Source organism: Mustela nivalis, assembly GCF_964662115.1.
Source record: "Mustela nivalis genome assembly, chromosome: 5".
Lineage (NCBI taxonomy): Eukaryota > Metazoa > Chordata > Mammalia > Carnivora > Mustelidae > Mustela > Mustela nivalis.
In genome coordinates, this window is record NC_139024.1 from 154,413,869 (window position 1) to 154,432,611 (window position 18,743).

At 46.7% G+C, this 18,743-nt stretch overlaps 1 protein-coding gene across 3 annotated transcripts; it reads left to right on the forward strand.

Moving 5' to 3' along the window:
• Positions 1 to 2,056: 2,056 nt before the first annotated feature.
• GMNN (geminin DNA replication inhibitor) lies at positions 2,057 to 12,058 on the forward strand. Of its 3 annotated transcripts, none has more exons than XM_082731335.1 (7): positions 2,057 to 2,208; positions 4,719 to 4,776; positions 8,153 to 8,230; positions 8,849 to 8,996; positions 9,560 to 9,642; positions 10,037 to 10,147; positions 11,649 to 12,058. In XM_082731335.1, exons 2-7 carry the CDS (start codon positions 4,726 to 4,728, stop codon positions 11,808 to 11,810), a joined length of 633 nt encoding a protein of 210 aa, XP_082587461.1. In that variant the 5' UTR covers positions 2,057 to 2,208; positions 4,719 to 4,725; the 3' UTR covers positions 11,811 to 12,058. The 3 variants fall into 3 exon arrangements, with proteins under 3 accessions (XP_082587461.1, XP_082587460.1, XP_082587462.1); XM_082731334.1 differs by lacking the exon at positions 2,057 to 2,208 and adding an exon at positions 2,695 to 3,357; XM_082731336.1 differs by lacking the exons at positions 2,057 to 2,208; positions 4,719 to 4,776 and adding an exon at positions 5,428 to 5,771.
• Positions 12,059 to 18,743: the final 6,685 nt, after the last annotated feature.

An 18,743-nucleotide genomic window follows, 5' to 3' on the forward strand; every position in this document is an offset into this window, starting at 1 on the left:
TCTTTTTCCCAGATCCCTACAAAACTGTTGTCCCTATAAATTTGTTCTTCAAAAACAGTATGAAAGCATACATGGTAGAGTCATTCCCAGTAGTTCCAGGGTTTGAGGATCTTCTGCTTCTGGACTGAGGAATATTTTCAGAACCTCCCTCTTTCCTTTTGTGGATTTTGAGTCAGAAGATCAGAAGTCTCAGTCTGTCAATGGCTAGTGGTCTGAGATCTTGGGCTTGTAATTTAGCCTCTCAGTCTTGTCAGGAAGCGAGTAGAAAACATTTACCTGCAGGGCTACTAAGGAAATTCCGGGGGATAATGTATGGTGTCGTATTTTAGCACAGTCACGTCTCACTGAAATACAATGTGAGCCACAAACGTGAGCCACATCTATCATTTTTTTTTCTGGTAGCCGTATTTTAAAAAGTAAAAGGAAAGCAGTGAAATGAATTTTAACAACACTTGCATTTAACTCAGTATCCCCAAAGTATCATTTCAACATGTGATCCATACAATTATGGAAATGGCTTACATTCTTCTTTTCTCACTACATCTTTGAAATCCAGTGTGTATGTTACATTACAGCATATTTCAATGAACACTAACCCCATCTCAAGGACTCAGTAGTCACTGCCACTAGTGGCCACCGAACTGGGAGAGTGCAGGTGCAGATCTGAGTCGCAGTAAGTAGCTGATCGTCTAGTGGGCAAAGCAAAAAGGATCTAACCTGAGCTGGTAAAACGGGTGTTTCAGACTCTGGGAGCCTCATGATTTTTCCTAAAATAGGCATCATCTCCTCTGGTATGTTGAATTGGGAGAAAAAAGTCAAACAATACTGAAATACATAAAGTAAAATCTTCCCCACGCTGTTCCAAAACTGAGCAATATTATTAACAACTATAGGTAACATTTGGGTAAGTGGGGATTATGATACTTCTAAGAAAAAATCACCAATTCCCCTATTGTTTTTTAGTTTTTAACTCCGTGACCTCATGATCCTACCTCGTTGGTTTGCTCACCATTTCCACACGGAAGAGATTGGTCTTTCCCAGCTTTTTAGTTAAGAAACAACATTATGAACTTTTGTCTTAAACCCTACCTAGCGCGGGCTGCCTGAATAGGACTTTTATGTACTTAACCCATTTTGGATCTTTTCAAAGATCCCTTTGTACCCCGGGGCTGAATGAAGAAACTGGAGGTCGGAGGGACTGTGTTGACGGGCTGGTGTCCCAGAGCCAAAGGACACCGTGCTTGTTCTTGCCACGGGTCATCAGAATTCCCACCGAGGAAATCCGGTCTACCGGCAGTTTCCCGGTCATCGGGTTGTTTACGGATTTAGATTTTACGAGTTTCGCCCACACAAAGCCAGGACCACGGGGCTGCGCTCTGCACGTGGTGAGGTCGCGGGGAGAGAAACCGGGGAGAGACCGCAGGTGGGCGCCCAGGGGAGACAGCCCGGGAGGCTAAGGAGCGGGAAGACAGGCTCGCGTCACGGCCCGTGGACACCGAGGACCAGCCTCCGGCGGCTCCGCACGTCCTGTCCGCGGGGAGCTGAGCATTTGGCAGCGTCCAGAGAAAGCCCAGCTAGGGGTGTCGGCAGGGGACCCCGCTCCTTAAGACTGCGGTGAGTGCTGTGTTCCCGGCGCCAGCCCGGTCCCGGGTGCTCGCCCGGCGCTCGGGGCGCGGCGGCGGGTCGGACCGAGGACCAGGGCAGGCCCGCGGGGCTCCCCCGAACCGCAGCGCGCTCGGGGCCCGGGGCACAGTCGCGGGTCCGCCCAACCACCGCTCTGCCACAGTACGTCGGGGGCTCTTCACACAACAGTTTGTTCTCCCCGACTTGGCGCCTCCTGGGAGAGCTGGCCCCGCCCGCCGCCCTCGCGAAGGGCGAGAACAGGGGAGAGCGCCGCGCGGAGGCGAGAATTCCGACGAAAGGCCGGAGCGCCGCGGCCGCCCCACAGGCAGTCACGCCCCGACGTCCCCGCCCAACTCCGCGCAGCACCCGCCGCGCAGGCGCGGAAGGAGGCGGGGCCGAAGGGGCGGGGCGGGAGGCGATTGGCGGGATCCGTTGGGCGTCCTCCGGGTCACGTGGCCGTCGCGCCCCGCGAGCGCCGTCCGCAAGCTTTTCCAGCAGCCGCGGACCGTGAGCGAGGTTGTCCCGCCGCAACGACCTGCGTCGGCTGCGAGGACTGAGCGCTCCCGTCCGATAAGCGTGAGGGAGGTGGGTCCGCGGGGGCCGCTCTCGGGACGGCTGCCGGGCCGCGGCCGGGGTTGGGGTGGACGTTGCGGGGAGCGCGGGCGAGGCAGGGCCCCGCGGCCGAGGGGTTGCCCCATTGGCTGGGTCGGTTTTGGCGCGCTCTCCCGTCCGCGCTCCCGATTGGCTGGCGGGCGCGTCCCGGACTCGTGCGCCGCGGCGGGAGCCGGCGGACCCCGGCGGACCCCCGGCCGACCCCGGCGGACCCCGGCGGACCCCCGGCCTGGGGAGGGAGCCCCGGCCGACCCCGGCGGACCCCCGGCGGACCCCCGGCCTGGGGAGGGAGCCCCGGCCGACCCCGGCGGACCCCCGGCGGACCCCCGGCCTGGGGAGGGAGCCCCGGCCGACCCCGGCGGACCCCCGGCCGACCCCGGCGGACCCCCGGCCTGGGGAGGGAGCCCCGGCCGACCCCCGGCGGACCCCCGGCCGACCCCGGCGGACCCCCGGCCTGGGGAGGGAGCCCCGGCCCGCGGCCTCGGGGGGCTGGCTGTGCGCGGCTGTCCCGGTGAGGGGAGCCTCCACCCTCCGGGCCTCCAGCTGGCCGGGGTCCGAGGGGTCCGTAGCCTGGGCCCCGGGGGGAAGGTCGCTGGGTCCCGCGTCGCCCGTTGAAAACGACCCGGGGCTGGTGACCCTGGTGTCTCCCGGTCGTCTGCGTTCCCTGGGGACCCGGCCCGGTGCGGAGAGGGAAGGTGCAGGGCCGCCGACCCGAGTACGACGAACCTACGGAAGACCACCCTTGGTCGGGGCTGGCACCGGTTTGGGCCGCGACGCTCGCGGAACTCGCTGTACCTCGCCGTTCGGGGCGCGGCCGGGCGACGGGGGGAGTTTCACGAAGCAGCCCTGGCGCCTCGCGTGCTCTGCGCTCGGAGTTTCCTCATCTCGTCGGTTCCCTTTTTCCAAATCCTGTCCGTGACCCAAGTCAACGATTTGGGGATCCCGGGCTGCGACCCGCAGTTTGAGAAAACATTGCTCCGTTCAGTGGGTCCCCGCCAGCCTTTGCTTACCGTGAGACGGAAGGGGAAATAGGGTGCATCCGACAGTTGGGGTGTTTGGGGTTAACTAAAGCTTTCTCGGCTGTGCCTGTGCTGAGGTGCCGTGTAGAGGCATGAACAGGAGGTGAGTCATGGTCCCGAGTTCGGAAGTGGCTGCACCCAGTACAGGTGTAATCTGCAGCCCGGAGGGAGGTGGGTTTGGGCAGGCGCAGACCTGTGCGGGAGGTTCCGAGTTTGGGTTGGCCGCGAGTCCGGCCCTGCGGTCTGGGTAACCACATTGCATAATTCCTTGATCTTCTGCTCGCTCGGCCTTGCTTCCCGCCCTCAGTTCACAGTGATGGTTAAACATTCCCTACCAATGTGGATACATAATCTCATTAGATCGGATATGAAATCACTACTAACGTATTGCTGGTTATCAGAGCCAATTTTATTATAGCTGAAAACTGCCTTTGAAATGGCAGCATTAGGGGCGCCTGGGTGGCTCAGTGGGTTAAAGCCTCTGCCTTCGGCTTAGGTCCTGGTCTCAGGGTCCTGGGATAAAGACCAAAGACCTGCCTTGGGCTCTCTGCTCAACAGGGAGCCTGCTTCCCCCCTCTCTTTGTCTCTGACTTTCTGCCCGCCTGTGATATCTGTCAAATAAATAAATAAAGTCTTAAAAAATATATACAACAAAGTTAGGATGCTATTCTTAAAAAAAAAATTTTTATTCATTTGAGAGAGTGCGCAAACAGGGGAAGCAGCAGGTAGGTGGGGGTGGGGGAGGGTAGACCCCCTGCTGAGCAGGAGCCCATCCTGGGGCTGGATCCTAGAACCCTGAGATCATACCCTAAGCCAAAGGCAGATGCTGAACCGACAGTCCCATAGGCGCCCCTAGAATGTTATTCTTTAGGACAGACTTGAATATATCCATGTACCTGGTGACCATTCCTCAGGTTTTTTTTTTTTTAAGATTTTATTTATTTATTTGACAGAGATCACAAGTAGGCAGAGAGGCAGGCAGGCAGAGAGAGAGAGAGGGACGCAGGCTGCCCATGCGGGGCTCGATCCCAGGACCCCAAGATCATGACCTGAGCTGAAGGCAGTGGTTTAACCCACTGAGCCACCCAGGCGCCCCTCCTCAGGTTTTTTTTGAACCCTCTGTTTAACCCAGGACCCCACCGTGTTTTGTAAGTAACAATGTTTACATGTTTAGAATACCGAATTTTCCTGTTGCGACAAGGTGTTTCCAACCAGAATTACCGTGTGTGTGTGTGGGGGGGGGGGTGTTGAGTATGGATAGTAAGTTACTGACTTTAGTCAACTGTAGTCATTGATAGGACTGAGTGTGGGTACAGTGAGAGAAGATAGTAGTTCTACTGTACAGTAGTAATAATTTCTGTGGTTGTAAATACTTTCAACATCAGAAGAATCTAAACTCCACCTTCAGGTGCAAACCACTTTCTGTTTATGATATAAATTACTAGTTTTTTTGTATTTTACCAGGTGCATAATGAATCCGAGTATGAAGCAGAAACAAGAGGGAAGCAGAGAGAATGTAAAGGTATGTGACAGAATAACCATCATTTCTTAGAGCATGTGGTTTAGAAGCATTTTGATGTAATTTAACTAAATTTAATCTGGCCATCGTTTCTATAAACTTTGAAGTGCCGAACTTTTGGGCCGGAGGACAGGTAACAGTAGAAAACTTTAAAAAAATTAATTGTGGTTGAACAGTGAGTTTTGTGATCCCATTACATGTGATCTCTTTCCATTTGTTTAGGTCTTTAATTTCTTTCAACAATGTTTTGGTAGTTTTCAGATTATTGAGTTTTATACTTTTGTTTAATTTTTTCTTAAGTATTTTATTTTTCATGCTACTGTAGATAGAGTTGTTTCATAAATTAAATTTTCTGTGTGTTCATTGCTAGTATATGGAAAACAGTTGATTTTTGCATTTTGAGTTTGATCTTAAATCCTATAACTTGCTGAACTTATTAGATCTGGTAGTTTTTTTTAGAGATTCCTTGGGATTCTCTGTAAATAAGATTGCGGTTGCTTTCTTTCCACTCCTTCATTTCATAAAATGACTCTATTAAAATCCTCTGTGTCTTGAGAATTGGTGTCTTTGTCCACAGAGACACATTCTACGTCATAATGCACGTGTGACCAGAGAACATCATACTTACTCCCATCGAACCCGCTTGTTTGCTCTGCTTCTTGAATCCCATTAGGATGCCATCACTGGAAATCTTTATTTGTATAATAATAAGAACAGGGTTTAATTTTGAATTTGTAACTTTGACTGATTTTGCTCTTCAAGTTCTTTTTTTTTTTTTTTTTTTTAAGATTGTATTTATTTATCAGAGAGAGAGAGGGAGAGAGAGCGAGCACAGGCAGACAGAGTGGCAGACAGAGGCAGAGGGAGAAGCAGGCTCCCTGCCGAGCAAGGAGCCCCATGTGGGACTCCATCCCAGGACTCTGGGATCATGACCTGAGCCCAAGGCAGCTGCTTAACCAACTGAGCCACCCAGGCGTCCCTTGCTCTTCAAGTTCTAAGTGAGTTTACAACTTAATGAGGTCTGCCACACAATTTAGAGGGTGAGGGAATGAGAGAGACCACATCTTCAGGAAAACTATCATTTTGCAGATTTAAATAGAGTAAATAAAAGTGATAAGTGATAGCAGATGCTTTCTGATAGGTGGCTTACCTTGCCTTTGTGTCCTTACATTGTTTTTCTTAAATAACACTCTGCATTGGTAATTTGAGTCCGTCCCTTTCCATTTAGGATGCTACTATCTTCCCACTGATCTTTGTGTGTGTGCTTAGATATTTTGTTAGAAAAATTTTCAAATATTCAAAAATAGTAAATAGCATAACAATCTCAACTTCCCAGTTTTCAACAGTTAAAAGTATATGGCTAATCTTGTTTCATCTTCATTGTCATTCACTCCTCCTTAAGTTGCCTAATTAATTTGAGACAGATCCCAGACAGTTTATATCATTTCAGCAGATCCTTATATCTAAAGAAAAATCTAATGTTTATTTAGCTAGAGTACAGCTATTTTGGATATAAAAGGACTGGGTTCTGTGTGGTTCTTGATTTAACCTCCAAAACTGTGATGTTGGGTGAATTATTGAGCATCCTAGCTTCAGCTTATGTCTTATGTCTCTGTAAAAGGAGGAAATGGGACTAAAACCAGATCTGTAAGAGTGAATTATAGGAGTTTATGGATTTCTTACCAATTATGCAAAATTCTGTGTGAGTACTGCTCTTGTATTGTTTTTTTGTTTTTTTCTTTTTTCTTTTGGGGAGAGAGAGAGAGAGGTTTTCCTGGAATCCTCTGTGGTTTTCTAAAAAGATTAAGACGCATTAGTATCTAAGAACCTGAAAGTCTTGGGGCGCCTGGGTGGCTCAGTGGGTTAAAGCCTCTGCCTTCGGCTCAGGTCATGATCTCAGGGTCCTGGGATGGAGCCCTACATCGGGCTCTCTGCTCAGTAGGGAGCCTGCTTCCTCCTCTCTTTCTGCCTGGCTCTCTGCCTACTTGTGATCTCTGTCTGTCAAATAAATAACTAAAATCTTTTTTTAAAAAAGAACCTGAACATCTTGGCTCTAAGGAGTCTGTTTTTCCAGTGCATGATCTATATAAAGAAAATGAGAATAGCCATATTCTGTCGTGGGGGCTGGGTGCTTCAAGCTTACATGCATAAAAGTTAATCTTGAAAATGGTCATTTCTGTGTGTGTGGCAGTGATTTATCTGGCTTCTGTGGCCATTATTTAGCAGCAAGCATTTAAATGGATTAACACCTCCTATTCTTGAGGGTCCAGAGTTTGGTTTTTCTTCTGTTTGTCTGGAGGCTGTTGACTGATCTGTAATCTAAATTACATCTTTAATGTTGTTGTAATGTTTGTTCTCGGAGTAGTTGGCGTCAGTTCTTCAGGTCAGTAGTGAGATCATAACCGGCAGCAGAAACTGTCCCGTGGGAAAGGTGAGCTCTAGTGCTGGGAAGTGCAGCTGGAAGCCGTAACTTTCTCACGCTGCTTCGGTGTCATGTTCTTGCTGCCCTTGTTTGAGTGTTCACCATTGTTTGCCGTCCCGTGGCGGCAGGATAACTAATGATTTTTTGCAAAAAGAGAGAGCGCTTTCAGATCAGGAAAGGAAGGCTGTGGTTTTTCCAGAACAGCAGTGTGGGCAAATTCACAGTATTCTGGTGTGCCCCTGGCCCTGACTTTGTGGCTGTCTGGGTAGGAATGGGCTTGAAACGAAATGTCTTCTGCAGTCAGGTGAAGATGGGGGGGTGTGGTCCTCTTGGATGTGCATTTGCTTCTGTGTAAGGTGTGTTCTTGAAAATTGTACTCCTTTGGTGACTACATATATGTGTGTTAGGGGATAGTCACTATTTAAGGGAAGTCTGAGGTGCATCTTTTTGAGTAGGGAAAGAAATATTTTGTGTAAATAACCTTTTCCCCCAGTTTACCCCTTTTTTGTGTTATGTTATGTTATGATGTCTAGTAAGTTTCTGTTTCTTGTGGCAGACCTTTTTAAGAGGGAATGCGGATATTCCTGTTGGACTTCGGTTTCATCACATATGGTCTGAAGTATTAGAGCTTAGAAATTTTGTTACATTTTTTAACTAGCTACGGTTAGTTGACAAGATGACTATAATACAGCATGGATTGATTGAAATGTAAGGAGAAAAGCTACTTGTGTCAGGTTTAGGTAATGTGACCCATTGGGATTTCTTTAACCTTTATTATATTAGGGAACTAACAAGTTTGCTAGTTAAAAAAAACAATATATTGCTCATATATAATATTACATGGCAGACCAAACACTAGTATTCTTAGTGTTTTCTGTCTCCTAAATTATAGTAGGAATGAGAGAGTAATAACCCATTTGGCAACTCAGTAACCAGATAAATTCTCTTTACTTGTAGAATAGTCCTGTGCCCAGAAGAACGCTGAAGATGATTCAGCCTTCTGCAGCTGGGTCCCTTGTTGGAAGAGAAAATGAGGTATGTCTTACTGGGCTAGAGTGGGGTGCAGATGATACTGACTTTACATTAAAGACTCTTCCAAGATTTCCTTGATCGGAGACGCCTGAATCATTGAAACTTGGAAATAGTTCAAGAATAACCATTGTGTGTTCCTCACAGAAACGGTTTTTGATTTGGTGGTTCAGTTTAGGAAGTTGAGACTCGGTAGGAAGACCTGCAGTAGCACTGAGATGAGGTGCGGGGTTGCGGATGAGCCTAGGGGAGCAATGTTTGATGTTTGGGGAATAAAATGGTAGATTCCTTCAGTTACCCCGTCTGTAAAGGAGAAAATCACAGTCGAGGGTGTCTGGACTTTCGTAGGTTTGAAAATTCTGCCTTTCTGTGGTACTCAGTTATTTAAACAATAAAAATGATTTCAGATAAGCTTTAGACCTAAGATAGTTGCTACAAACAAAATTCCTAAAAAATAACTACAATTTTGGTAGAATTTTCAATTTGTGTGATTTTTTTTTAAAGATCCAAAAATGCCAGAGACATATGACTGTTCTATTTTTAATACATACATGACAAAACCACCCAGCTGTCTCCTTCGTTAGATCAAAAGAAATGAGATTGATGTATGTATTTTCATTATAGTTGGTTAAAGGCTTGTCCAAAACGAAACACTGGAACGACCAGTTAACATCCAAGGCTACCAGCTCTGGAGTTGTTACTGTCCCAGAACACAGTGAAAATATAAATTTTAGTGAAGTTACTCAAGAAGCATATGATCTTATGATTGCAGGTATGAAAAAATATGCCACTTTTATCTTAAATTTCTTAGTTATAATCACTTAATAAATTGTTAACGTTAATTTAGTATTTAAACATTAAATAAAATAATCATTTATTATACTGTTCTGAACTCTGCCCACAGCCTCTTAATCTGGAGACACTATTAAATACTTTACTCAAATGTTTGATAATTTAAAATTTCTTACGGTTTTAAGTATACTGTGAATCTGGACAGGCTTTACCTATCTGTAAGATCCAAATATGGACGAGATATGAAAGAAAAGGGTCGTGGTTAATACGACAGCCCTGGTGTTACATCGCCTTTAAGTGTCACAAGACTTGGAAATCGTCTTTTCCGAAGAGAAGTATCTAGAGAGGGACTCGGAGAAAGGGATCTGCGCGGCGGAAGCCGCAGGGAGGTCGAATCGGGGTGGCAGGGGGTCCGCAGAGGAAGCTGCGACGACCTGTGAGCATTGTGGGAATATTTTTTAGTAGAAAAATTACTGGGTTTTTACAGCAGCATATAATAGTAATTATTTTCAAGGTTTACCTAAAAACGTTAATTTATTCTAGAAAATCCGTCCTCTCAATATTGGAAAGAAGTGGCAGAGAAACGGCGGAAGGCGCTCTATGAAGCGCTGAAGGAGAATGAGAAAGTAAGAGCGGAGCGCGGGCTGCGGCGGTTTGTGGCGCTCCGCGGTTGCTGTCCTGCGCGGTCGCGGTCCTGCGCGGTCACGGTCCTGCGCGGTCACGGTCCTGCGCGGTCGCTGTCCTGCGCGGTCGCGGTCCTGCGCGGTCGCGGTCCTGCGCGGTCGCGGTCCTGCGCGGTCGCGGTCCTGCGCGGTCGCGGTCCTGCGCGGTCGCTGTCCTGCGCGGTCGCTGTCCCGCGCGCGTGTTTGCTGGCGGGCTGTGGACCAGCGCGGCTGGCGGCCCGGGTCGGGCTGACCGGAACCGGGCGCCGTTGTTCGGAACTTGGTGTCAGCGGGCCTCTCGGGGCCTTGGAGGCGCATTAATCTGGTGCGTGGCTTAGCAGACGTTCCTGTCGTGCAGCTTCATAAAGAGATCGAACGGAAGGACAGTGAAATCGCCCGCCTGAGGAGGGAGAACGAGGAGCTGGCCGAGGTGGCCCAGCACGTGCAGTACATGGCCGAGGTGATAGAGGTGGGCACTTCGCGCTCCCCGACGCCGGGCCCCTGTTTCATCACTTGGGGCAGCGGTGCCGTCCGTGTAGTCAGTCAGACTTCCTGCGTCGGAGGCTTAGCTCCCGGTCCAGCGCCGTGACCTCTGCTGAGTCAGGCCGAGTCCGGGCTTCGTCTTCCTGCTCACCTGTGAGAGGGGCGGAGGGCTGTGCGCCTCGTGGGCTCGTGGGGAGACTAAGGAGTCACACCAAGGAAGGTGGAGAGAAGTCCCTGCGCATAAGAAGGGCCCGTGACTGTTGGATAGCACTATAATCGTGACGCAGAAGGACAGCACTTTCCTTGCACAAATATGAAAAGGGATTTACTTATATATGGAAAATTTTTCTCTTTCACAATTGACAGGTTTTTAGACAGGTTTTTATTTAACGTGAATGCCACTGTGACATTACTGTCACTTATAAAGCGGTTAATTGGTGTACTACATAAGGTTGGTGGTCCTACCTTTTTTTTTTTTTTAAAGATTTTATTTATTTGACAGAGAGACCACAAGTAGGCAGAGCAGCAGACGTGGGCGGGGTGGGTGGGAGCAGGCCCCCTGCTGAGCAGAGAGCCCAATGCAGGACTCAATCCCAGGACCCTGAGATCAGAACCTTGAGCGGAAGGCAGAGGCTTGACCCACTGAGCTACCCGGGCGCCCCCCACACCTGACTTTTTAATTTGGAAGAAGCTAATGTGTTTATAAGAATAAGCCTGCAGGGGTGGGGGTTTCAGTGGGTTGAGTGTGGCTCAATGGGTTGGCTCAGTGGGTTGAGTGTCCCAGCTCTTGGTTTCAGCTCAGGTCATGATATGAGGGTCTTGAGAGCAAGCCCTGCGTTGGGCTCCACACTTAGCATGGAATCGGCCGGGGTTTTTCTCCCTCCTCCTCCCTCTGCCGCTCTTCCTGCACACTCCATCCCGTCCTCTCTCTCCCTCTCTCATAAATAAATCTTTAAAGAAAAACAAAGAATTAGACTGATGACTATTACTTTACAGTCTTGGACTAAACAGTAGGTCTTAAACTTACTCATGTTCGCAAAAAGTCATCTTGCTGATAGGAAGAAAGTTTTCAAATAAAAGGTTTTCTAGTACTGAATCGCTTATGTTTTAAGCCAGGACAGAATTCTGTTTAAGGTTTTCATTTGGAAGTGCCGTGACAGCTCTCCTAACCGCCATGTGAATGTTGGTCCCCGCAGACTGGAAGTCAGAGAGCCTGGGCCTTCGCTCTGGGTAGCTTGCGAGGCCCTGGTCTGCAAGGCACGTTGTGCTTTAAAACGAGCACACCCTTAGTGCTGTGACTTTGCTGAAATGGGGTCTAGCATGGGGGTACTTGAACAGAACGCTTGACTGACTGTCAGTGAATTTACCAGAGAGCTATTATGAGAAGCACCTCGTCAGGACAGTGAGGGCCAGTGCTGCCAGCACACTGCTAGCGGACTCGGCCTTTACGGTGTTTACAGTAAATTGTTGGTTTATTCTTTCAAAAGCGACTGCAGGAGGAGCCTCTGGGTAACATCGAATCACCAAATAGTCAGGAGTGTGACTCAGAAGAGGAAACGGGTGAGGACTCGGCTGTGGAAGACCCAGACGTTGTTCCGTGCGCCGAAGAGGCAGTGTCTTCCTCTACAGATGCCAGGCCTGGTGTGTGAAAGTCACGCGTGCCTGACTCCCGAGAGATGCACTGCTGGAGTTTACCTCCACTAGCGTTCTTGGTAGCAGAGCGACGCCTATATTGCAGAGGGGGAGTCAGACCTCCTTGTTGGAATCCTGGGACCCCCGTTGTATTAAAATACAAATACTATGTATTTTTAATCTATGATGTTTTATGTAAATAGCATTTTCTCAGTGGTCAGACATGACTTGTGTGTATGATAAATAAACTTCAGTCCCTTGTTAAGCATTGTGCGTATCTGGGAGGAATGAAGTACAACCAGGCTATAAAAAGTGTGTCAAAGTGTGTCTTTTTCTTTCTTTTCTCTGTTATCTTGGAGGAAACAAGAAGAAATTTTTTTTTTTTTTTTTTTTTTTTTTTAAGTAGGCTCCACACTCAATATGGGGCTCAAACTCACAACACCAAGATTAAGAGTCGCTTGCTCTACCGACTGAGCCAGCCAAGTGCCCCCGAATTTACCTCTCTTAAGACTGAGATGGTCAAGTTTTTACTCCCAAGTCTGGTTGTACGTCAGGCTCATTGTAGGGACTGTTAAGTTCCAGATGCTCTTAACGCGCACTTATAATCGTGGAGTGGGAGAATCTAGGATCAGAAGCTCCCCGCGTGGATCCAAGTAGCCAGGAACAGGACCAATTGGCTGGAATAATCAGACTCTTCTTGGAAGTTGACAGTAATGGGGGGTGGGGATTGTCGTTTAGAGAAGTGGAGGCAGGCGAACGTCCACTTGGATGCAGGGATGTGCTGTGGATGTGGACGGGAGGTTCACGTGTTTCATCACATACGGTAGGGCATAGAGCATGTATACTGAGAAAGAAGCAAGAGAATGCCTTAATTAGGGGTTTCCCATATGTACTGTTTCAAATGGAAAGGACAAAGGAAATTGTTTACTAAGTGCATCGCATTGGGATGGAATATGTTCTGTGAGAAGCACTCAAATGTGTTTTGCATAGATTGGCAGTAAAGAGCTTTGTCAAGCTTTAAAGGATTCCTTTAGGTAAGGTACTTACCCTGATAGAACTTGGATGTTCTTACCTCATATTTAGTCTACCTCAGTGTTATTTGAGGGTTAAAACATAACTACGGTGCCTGAACTAAATGCTTTAAAAATGAAAGCAATTATTCGTGTACAGCAACATTGTCCAAAAAACAGGTGTTAGGGCTCCTGGGTGGCTCAGTGGGTTAAGCCGCTGCCTTCGGCTCAGGTCATGATCTCAGGGTCCTGGGATCGAGTACCGCATCGGGCTCTCTGCTCACCAGGGAGCCTGCTTCCTCCTCTCTCTCTCTGCCTGCCTCTCTGCCTACTTGTGATCTATGTCATAAATAAATAAATAAATAAATAAAAAATCTTTAATAAAAAAAAAAAGGTGTTAGAAATACCTTTGCTCCCTAGCGTGATGGCCAGTGAGCCACACGTGGCTGTTGAGCAGTCGAAATGTGGCTAGTGTGAACGAGGAACTGAACTTCCATGTACGTTGAAGAAGAGGCTCATGGTGTTAGTGCAGCTCTATGTTTTAGGTACGGGCCACTAGCCCAAGATCCAGTTAAGATGGTATATTTAATGTTAGGTGTTTTCTACTACAGTAAAAAATAATCCAAAGAATATTACGGGTTAAGGATAGAAGGCAGTCAGCTGAGAGGCTATTAGAATGATGAGAGCTTAGCAGAAGAGGGTTACTTGGCAAATAGTATTTCTAGAAAATGCCAAAGTTGGATTGCCAGGATTTGGTGGGGAGCAAAGAGGGAAAGGGAAGTGAGGGCATAATTTACTGTAAAAGCTACCACTATTAATCTAGAAGGCAATAAAGGGGAAAGTTAAAGTGACTTTGGATTTGGCAAAGATTTCTCAAAAGACACAAAAAGTACAAATTATATAGTAAATTGGACTTGGTAAAAATCAAAAACTTCTCTTTGAAAGACTAAAGAGAATGAAAAGACAAACCATAGACTGAGAGAAAATATTTGTGAAAACCCCAACAAAACCTTTGTATCTATAAAGAACTCTTAAACTCAGTAAGTAGACCGACTTGCTTTTAAAATGGGGAAAATTTGGACACTTAACCAAAGGACGGAGACCGCGAACAAGCACGTGACCAGACATGGCGTCCTCAGTCATTAGGGAAACGCCCATTGTTCTGTCGTGAGTGAGCGGCTGCTTACCTCTCAGAATGACGTTTGCAGAACAAACATGGCTGTCCTGCGTGTCACGCTGAGGAAGCAAGTGGATCTGCTGCATTGCTGGTGGCCAGGTTAAACACTACACGTGCTCTGAAGGTGTTTGGTCATTTCTCACAAGCTAAACCTACATTTTGCAGCCTCCAGCCATAACGAAAATGAAAGCCCACGTCCACACGAAGACTAGTCAGCACGTTGTCACTGTTCTATCTGTAGTAGCCAAAATGTCCACCAGGAAATGAAAGGATAAACAGACTGTGGTCTGTCCACACAGCAGAATAAAAAACTAACGGTTGGCAAAAAACAACATGGGCAAATGTCAGTGATGCTGCATGGAAGAAAGCAGGTAAGAGTCCCTGCTGTTCGCTGCCATTTAGATAAAACTGGAACCTTGACAGAAACCAAATCGTTGCCTAAGGACCTTGTGGGGAGTGGTTTTGGAGTTGGATTTTTAAGTCTCCTGTGTCTGGGAACTGTGACCCTACTTGACGGAGAATTTGGAAGAATTTACTTAATGAGTCTGATTTTTAAATTAGGTATCAAATGTCAGAACACCTCAATGAAATGCCTTGAAGACAAGGTCATAGGTCAATCACTCCCGGCAAGTTATCATAAACTTATTTGAAGCTGACTTAAATTCAGGGGAGCTACAGTGAGGATAATGGCAGCAGGTTAACAACCAACTGGAATAATGTTAGTGTGAAGCCTGGATTAGAGTGAACTAGTCAGTATATTCTGTAAGATCAGCGTTACGTACTAAAATAACCAGGATGGCCCACAAAAGGGTTTGGAGTGGGGGAAGCTAGAGGCCTGTTAATACAAATGGAAAAGTCCTGAACAAAATGTTAAATCTAATCCAGGTATCTACTAAAAGATAAAACATGATGACCAAGTTGGGGATTATCCCAGGGATGCAAGGTTGTTTCAGTATTAGTACACACTTAAAATTCTTCACATTGTAGGGGGAGGAGCCCACAATCCTAATGAAACAGCATCAATAAACTTTAACAGCTAAGCTAGGGAAAGAAGAAATTTTAACTTGATAAAAAGCTATCTTCCTACACCTTAACATCACATGGTGACTCATTAATGGTGAAGCTTTAGAAACAGTTGTAAGGTCACAAACTAGAGAAGAATGGGCCACAATGACTATTATTTCTGAGGTCTCAGCCTGGGGCAATCAAAGAAAGCTAATTATGGGAAGGAAAAAGAACTCACTTACATAAGAAAATCCCAAGAGCAAATAGAAACAAATTAAGTGGCCAGATTTAAAAATCACCCTAAATTAATTGCTTTTCTACCTATGAGCACAGACAAGTTTAAAAACAGTGTGTGTGTGGGGGGGGGGGTGAGAGAATCTGCTGAGAAGTAAGAAGTTACACAAGAGATGTGGCAAAAATACTCTTAAAAGGTTCTGGGACTTGGGTCTCTTCCTGCCTTCCTCAGAGTTCTTTGTAAAAACAGAAACTGTCCTTGTCTACCATGAACAAAAATGGAATTTCTTGGGAGAACAGAATGGTCCCGAAGCAGCAGAAACCAGCACAGGGCATCCTCTAACACACCCTCATCAACAATGTCTCCCCTTCCTGAGGATGGCGAGATTGGCTTCTGCGGCCGCTCCTTGGGAGGGCAAGATAGCTTGGGTGACAGTCTCTTGAGAGGACACCGTGGGCCAGCTGGCTCCTCACGAGAAATTAGTGTCGCCAGAGGAAAGAATTGATTCCAGTTAGCCAGAGCACGACACACGTCCACTACATATCCTTGGGGCAACTTTCTCTGTTTAGAAAACTGACCCCCGCTCACCCTTCTGCCTTTAAGATACTTGAGTTGACTTTTAGGTTTTAGCTAATTATTAGGTCATTAGGTCAACCAAGCACAGTAGGAATTGGTATAGCCGAGCTCCCGGGGCCTCTGGGTGGGATAACTGTGAGATGTGGGTTTGCTGATTATTTACCAGAGCAGGTCCTCAGCAGGGTCACAAGTGCCGTCCACCTGCAGTATAACTTTCTTGACAGCACGCCTGCTACCCGCTTTCTTCCCTTCCCTATTGCTAGTTCCTTAGATCCTCTTCCAAATGCAGTCCCTGCTCTCAAATTCTGGACTCGAGGAGAACTCAAAGCTTGGGGAGTGATGGAGTAATAAGGGGCAACAAAGGAAAATAACTGATTGTCAGAATTTCGGCAAACCAGTTTTAAATTCAAAGCTTCGCGTGAAAATGCCCCAAGGCCCAGGTCTGAGCCTTGTGTTTTCCCACCTTCCACTTCCAGGTGTGCCAGAGACCAAAAAAGGACTTGAATACAGCAATATACACAGACGGCCTTACAAGCTACTCCTCCGTAGATAAAATGTTAACCCAAAGTTCGCATTGACAGCAGAGGGGCCCCAGCAATTTCGGGTTAAGCGTGTGAGTCAAACATAGCCTCTGAGCTCCTGGGTCTCTCTAGATCCCATGAAAAATGATAATAAACTACAAAAGACATAATCTCACCCCAATGAAGTTACTAGTCAAGAATAGGTAAGGGGAAAGTGCCAGAGCAGGGCCCAGAAAGAAACTTGAAAAGAAATGAAAATGTAAGTATGGCTAAGCCAGATATTTCTAGAAATATGTTCCACAGATCCATTCACACGTGTGTGAAATGATCTATATCAAAGGTATTACAATTTTAACCTATCAAAAGGTGGGGATGATCTAAATGTCCATGTTTTTAAGCCAATATAAATTACAGTTCAGTCATACAATGGGCTGCTCTGAAGCAGTAGAAAAGAAGAAACTCTTTAAGATACAAAACCAAGACCAAGATAAAGTCTTGGTATGTACAACATTTTGCACAGAACTAGAACAAATAATCCTAAAACTCGTATGGAAACCCCCTTGAGACAAAACAATCTCAAGAAAGAACAAAGTTGGAAATATCATACTCCCAGACCACAGGATCTACAACAAAGCTGTAGTAATTGAAGCAATATGGTATTGGCACAAAGGTAGACACGTAGGTCAGTAGAATGGACAGAGAGCCCAGAAATAAACCCATGCTTTTATGGCCAATCTATGACAAAGGAAGCAAGAACATACAATGGGGTAAAGCCAAACTTCTATAAATGGTGCTGGGACGATTAGACAGCTACACATAAAAAAAATGAAACCGGACCACTTTCTTAGACCACACACAAAAATAAACTCAAAATGGATTAAAGACTTAAATGTGATACTTGCAATCCTAAAGCTTGTAGAAGAAAACATAGCCAGGGGCACCTTGGTGGCTCAGTGGGTTAAGCCTTTGCTTTCGGCTCAGGTCATGATCTCAGGGTCCTGGGATCGAGCCCCACATCAGGCTCTCTGCTCAGCGGGGAGACACATGAAAAGATGCTCAACACCGCTAATCATCAGAGAAATGCAAATGGAAACCACAAAGAGATGGTCATTTTATGTCTGTCAGCAGGGCTAAAATAAACACAAGAAACAAGTGTTGGTGAGGATCTGGACAAAGAGACAACCTCGTGCATTGTTGTTGGGAATGTGAATTGGTGCAGCCACTGTGGAAAACAGCATGGAGGCTGCTCAGAAAGTTAAAAATAGAGCTACCCAGGGCGCCTGGGTGGCTCAGTGGGTTAAGCCTCTGCCTTCACTCAGGTCATGATCTCAGGGTCCTGGGATCTCTGCTCTGCAGGGAGCCTGCTCCCCGCCCAGCACCGCCCCCCCTTGCCTCTCTGCCTACTTGTGATCTCTCCCTCTGTGTCAAATTAATAAATGAAATCTTAAAAAGAAAAATAGAGCTACCCTATGATCCAGTAATTCCACTACTGGATATTTATCCAAAGACAATGAAAACATTAATTTGAAAAGGTGTATGCACCCCTATGTTTATCGTAGCATTATCTACAATAGCCAGGATATGGATGCAACCCAAGGGTCCCTAGATAAGCGGATAAAGAAGATGTAAGAAATATACATATATCTTGCACATATTATGGAATATTTCTCAGGCATAAAAAAGCGGGAACTATTGCCATTGGCAACAACATGGATGGACCTAGGAGATAGAATGTTAAGTAAAATAAGTCCGAGAAAGACAAATGCCATATGATTTCGCTCATGGAATTTAAGGAACAGATGAAGCAAAACCAGAGACCAACACAAAAACAGACTCTTAGATACAGAGAACAGACTGCCGGCTGCTGAAGGGAGGCTTACGGTGACGAGCACTGAGTAATGAACGGAACTGATAAGTCTCTGTCATACGCCTGGAACTAATCTTACACTGTATGTTAACTATACTTCACTTGAAACATGAGTGAACTCTAGGAAAAAAAAGTATTCATGTAAATAAAATGTTAATGATGTTAAAACAAAAAAGACTAAGAAAAGGGATATAGGTCTATTTTCTTGTGTAGATAGCTAGAATACCTCTGGAAAGATACAGAAGCTACGACTTTTCTAAATCTGATGTTTTCTCCCAGGAGTGGGCAGCTCCAAGCCCCACACTGCTGGTTTCAGCAGAGGCGAGTGTCCTCGCTGACTGAAGGCGTTGGGGAAAATAAATGGGATGAGCTCAGCTTGGCTCTTCCCTTCTGAGGAGAGGGGGCTTCCATGGCCTCTGGGGCTTCTCCAGGGTCAAAGGCAGGCTGAGGCCCGAGATCACTCAAGAACAACACAGGGTAGATCTCCAAAATTTCAGCTCATCGTTCTTCCTGAGGATACTAGTGGAAAACTTGCTCCAAATCCAAATGTGGGTGTGAG

Excerpts from the sequence above, each read along its gene's own strand:
- GMNN (XM_082731334.1), top strand. Across the intron at positions 4,777-8,152 it reads GAAGCAGAGAGAATGTAAAG|AATAGTCCTGTGCCCAGAAG; the intron begins GTATGTGACAGA and ends CTTTACTTGTAG. Across the intron at positions 8,231-8,848 it reads TTGTTGGAAGAGAAAATGAG|TTGGTTAAAGGCTTGTCCAA; the intron begins GTATGTCTTACT and ends TTTTCATTATAG.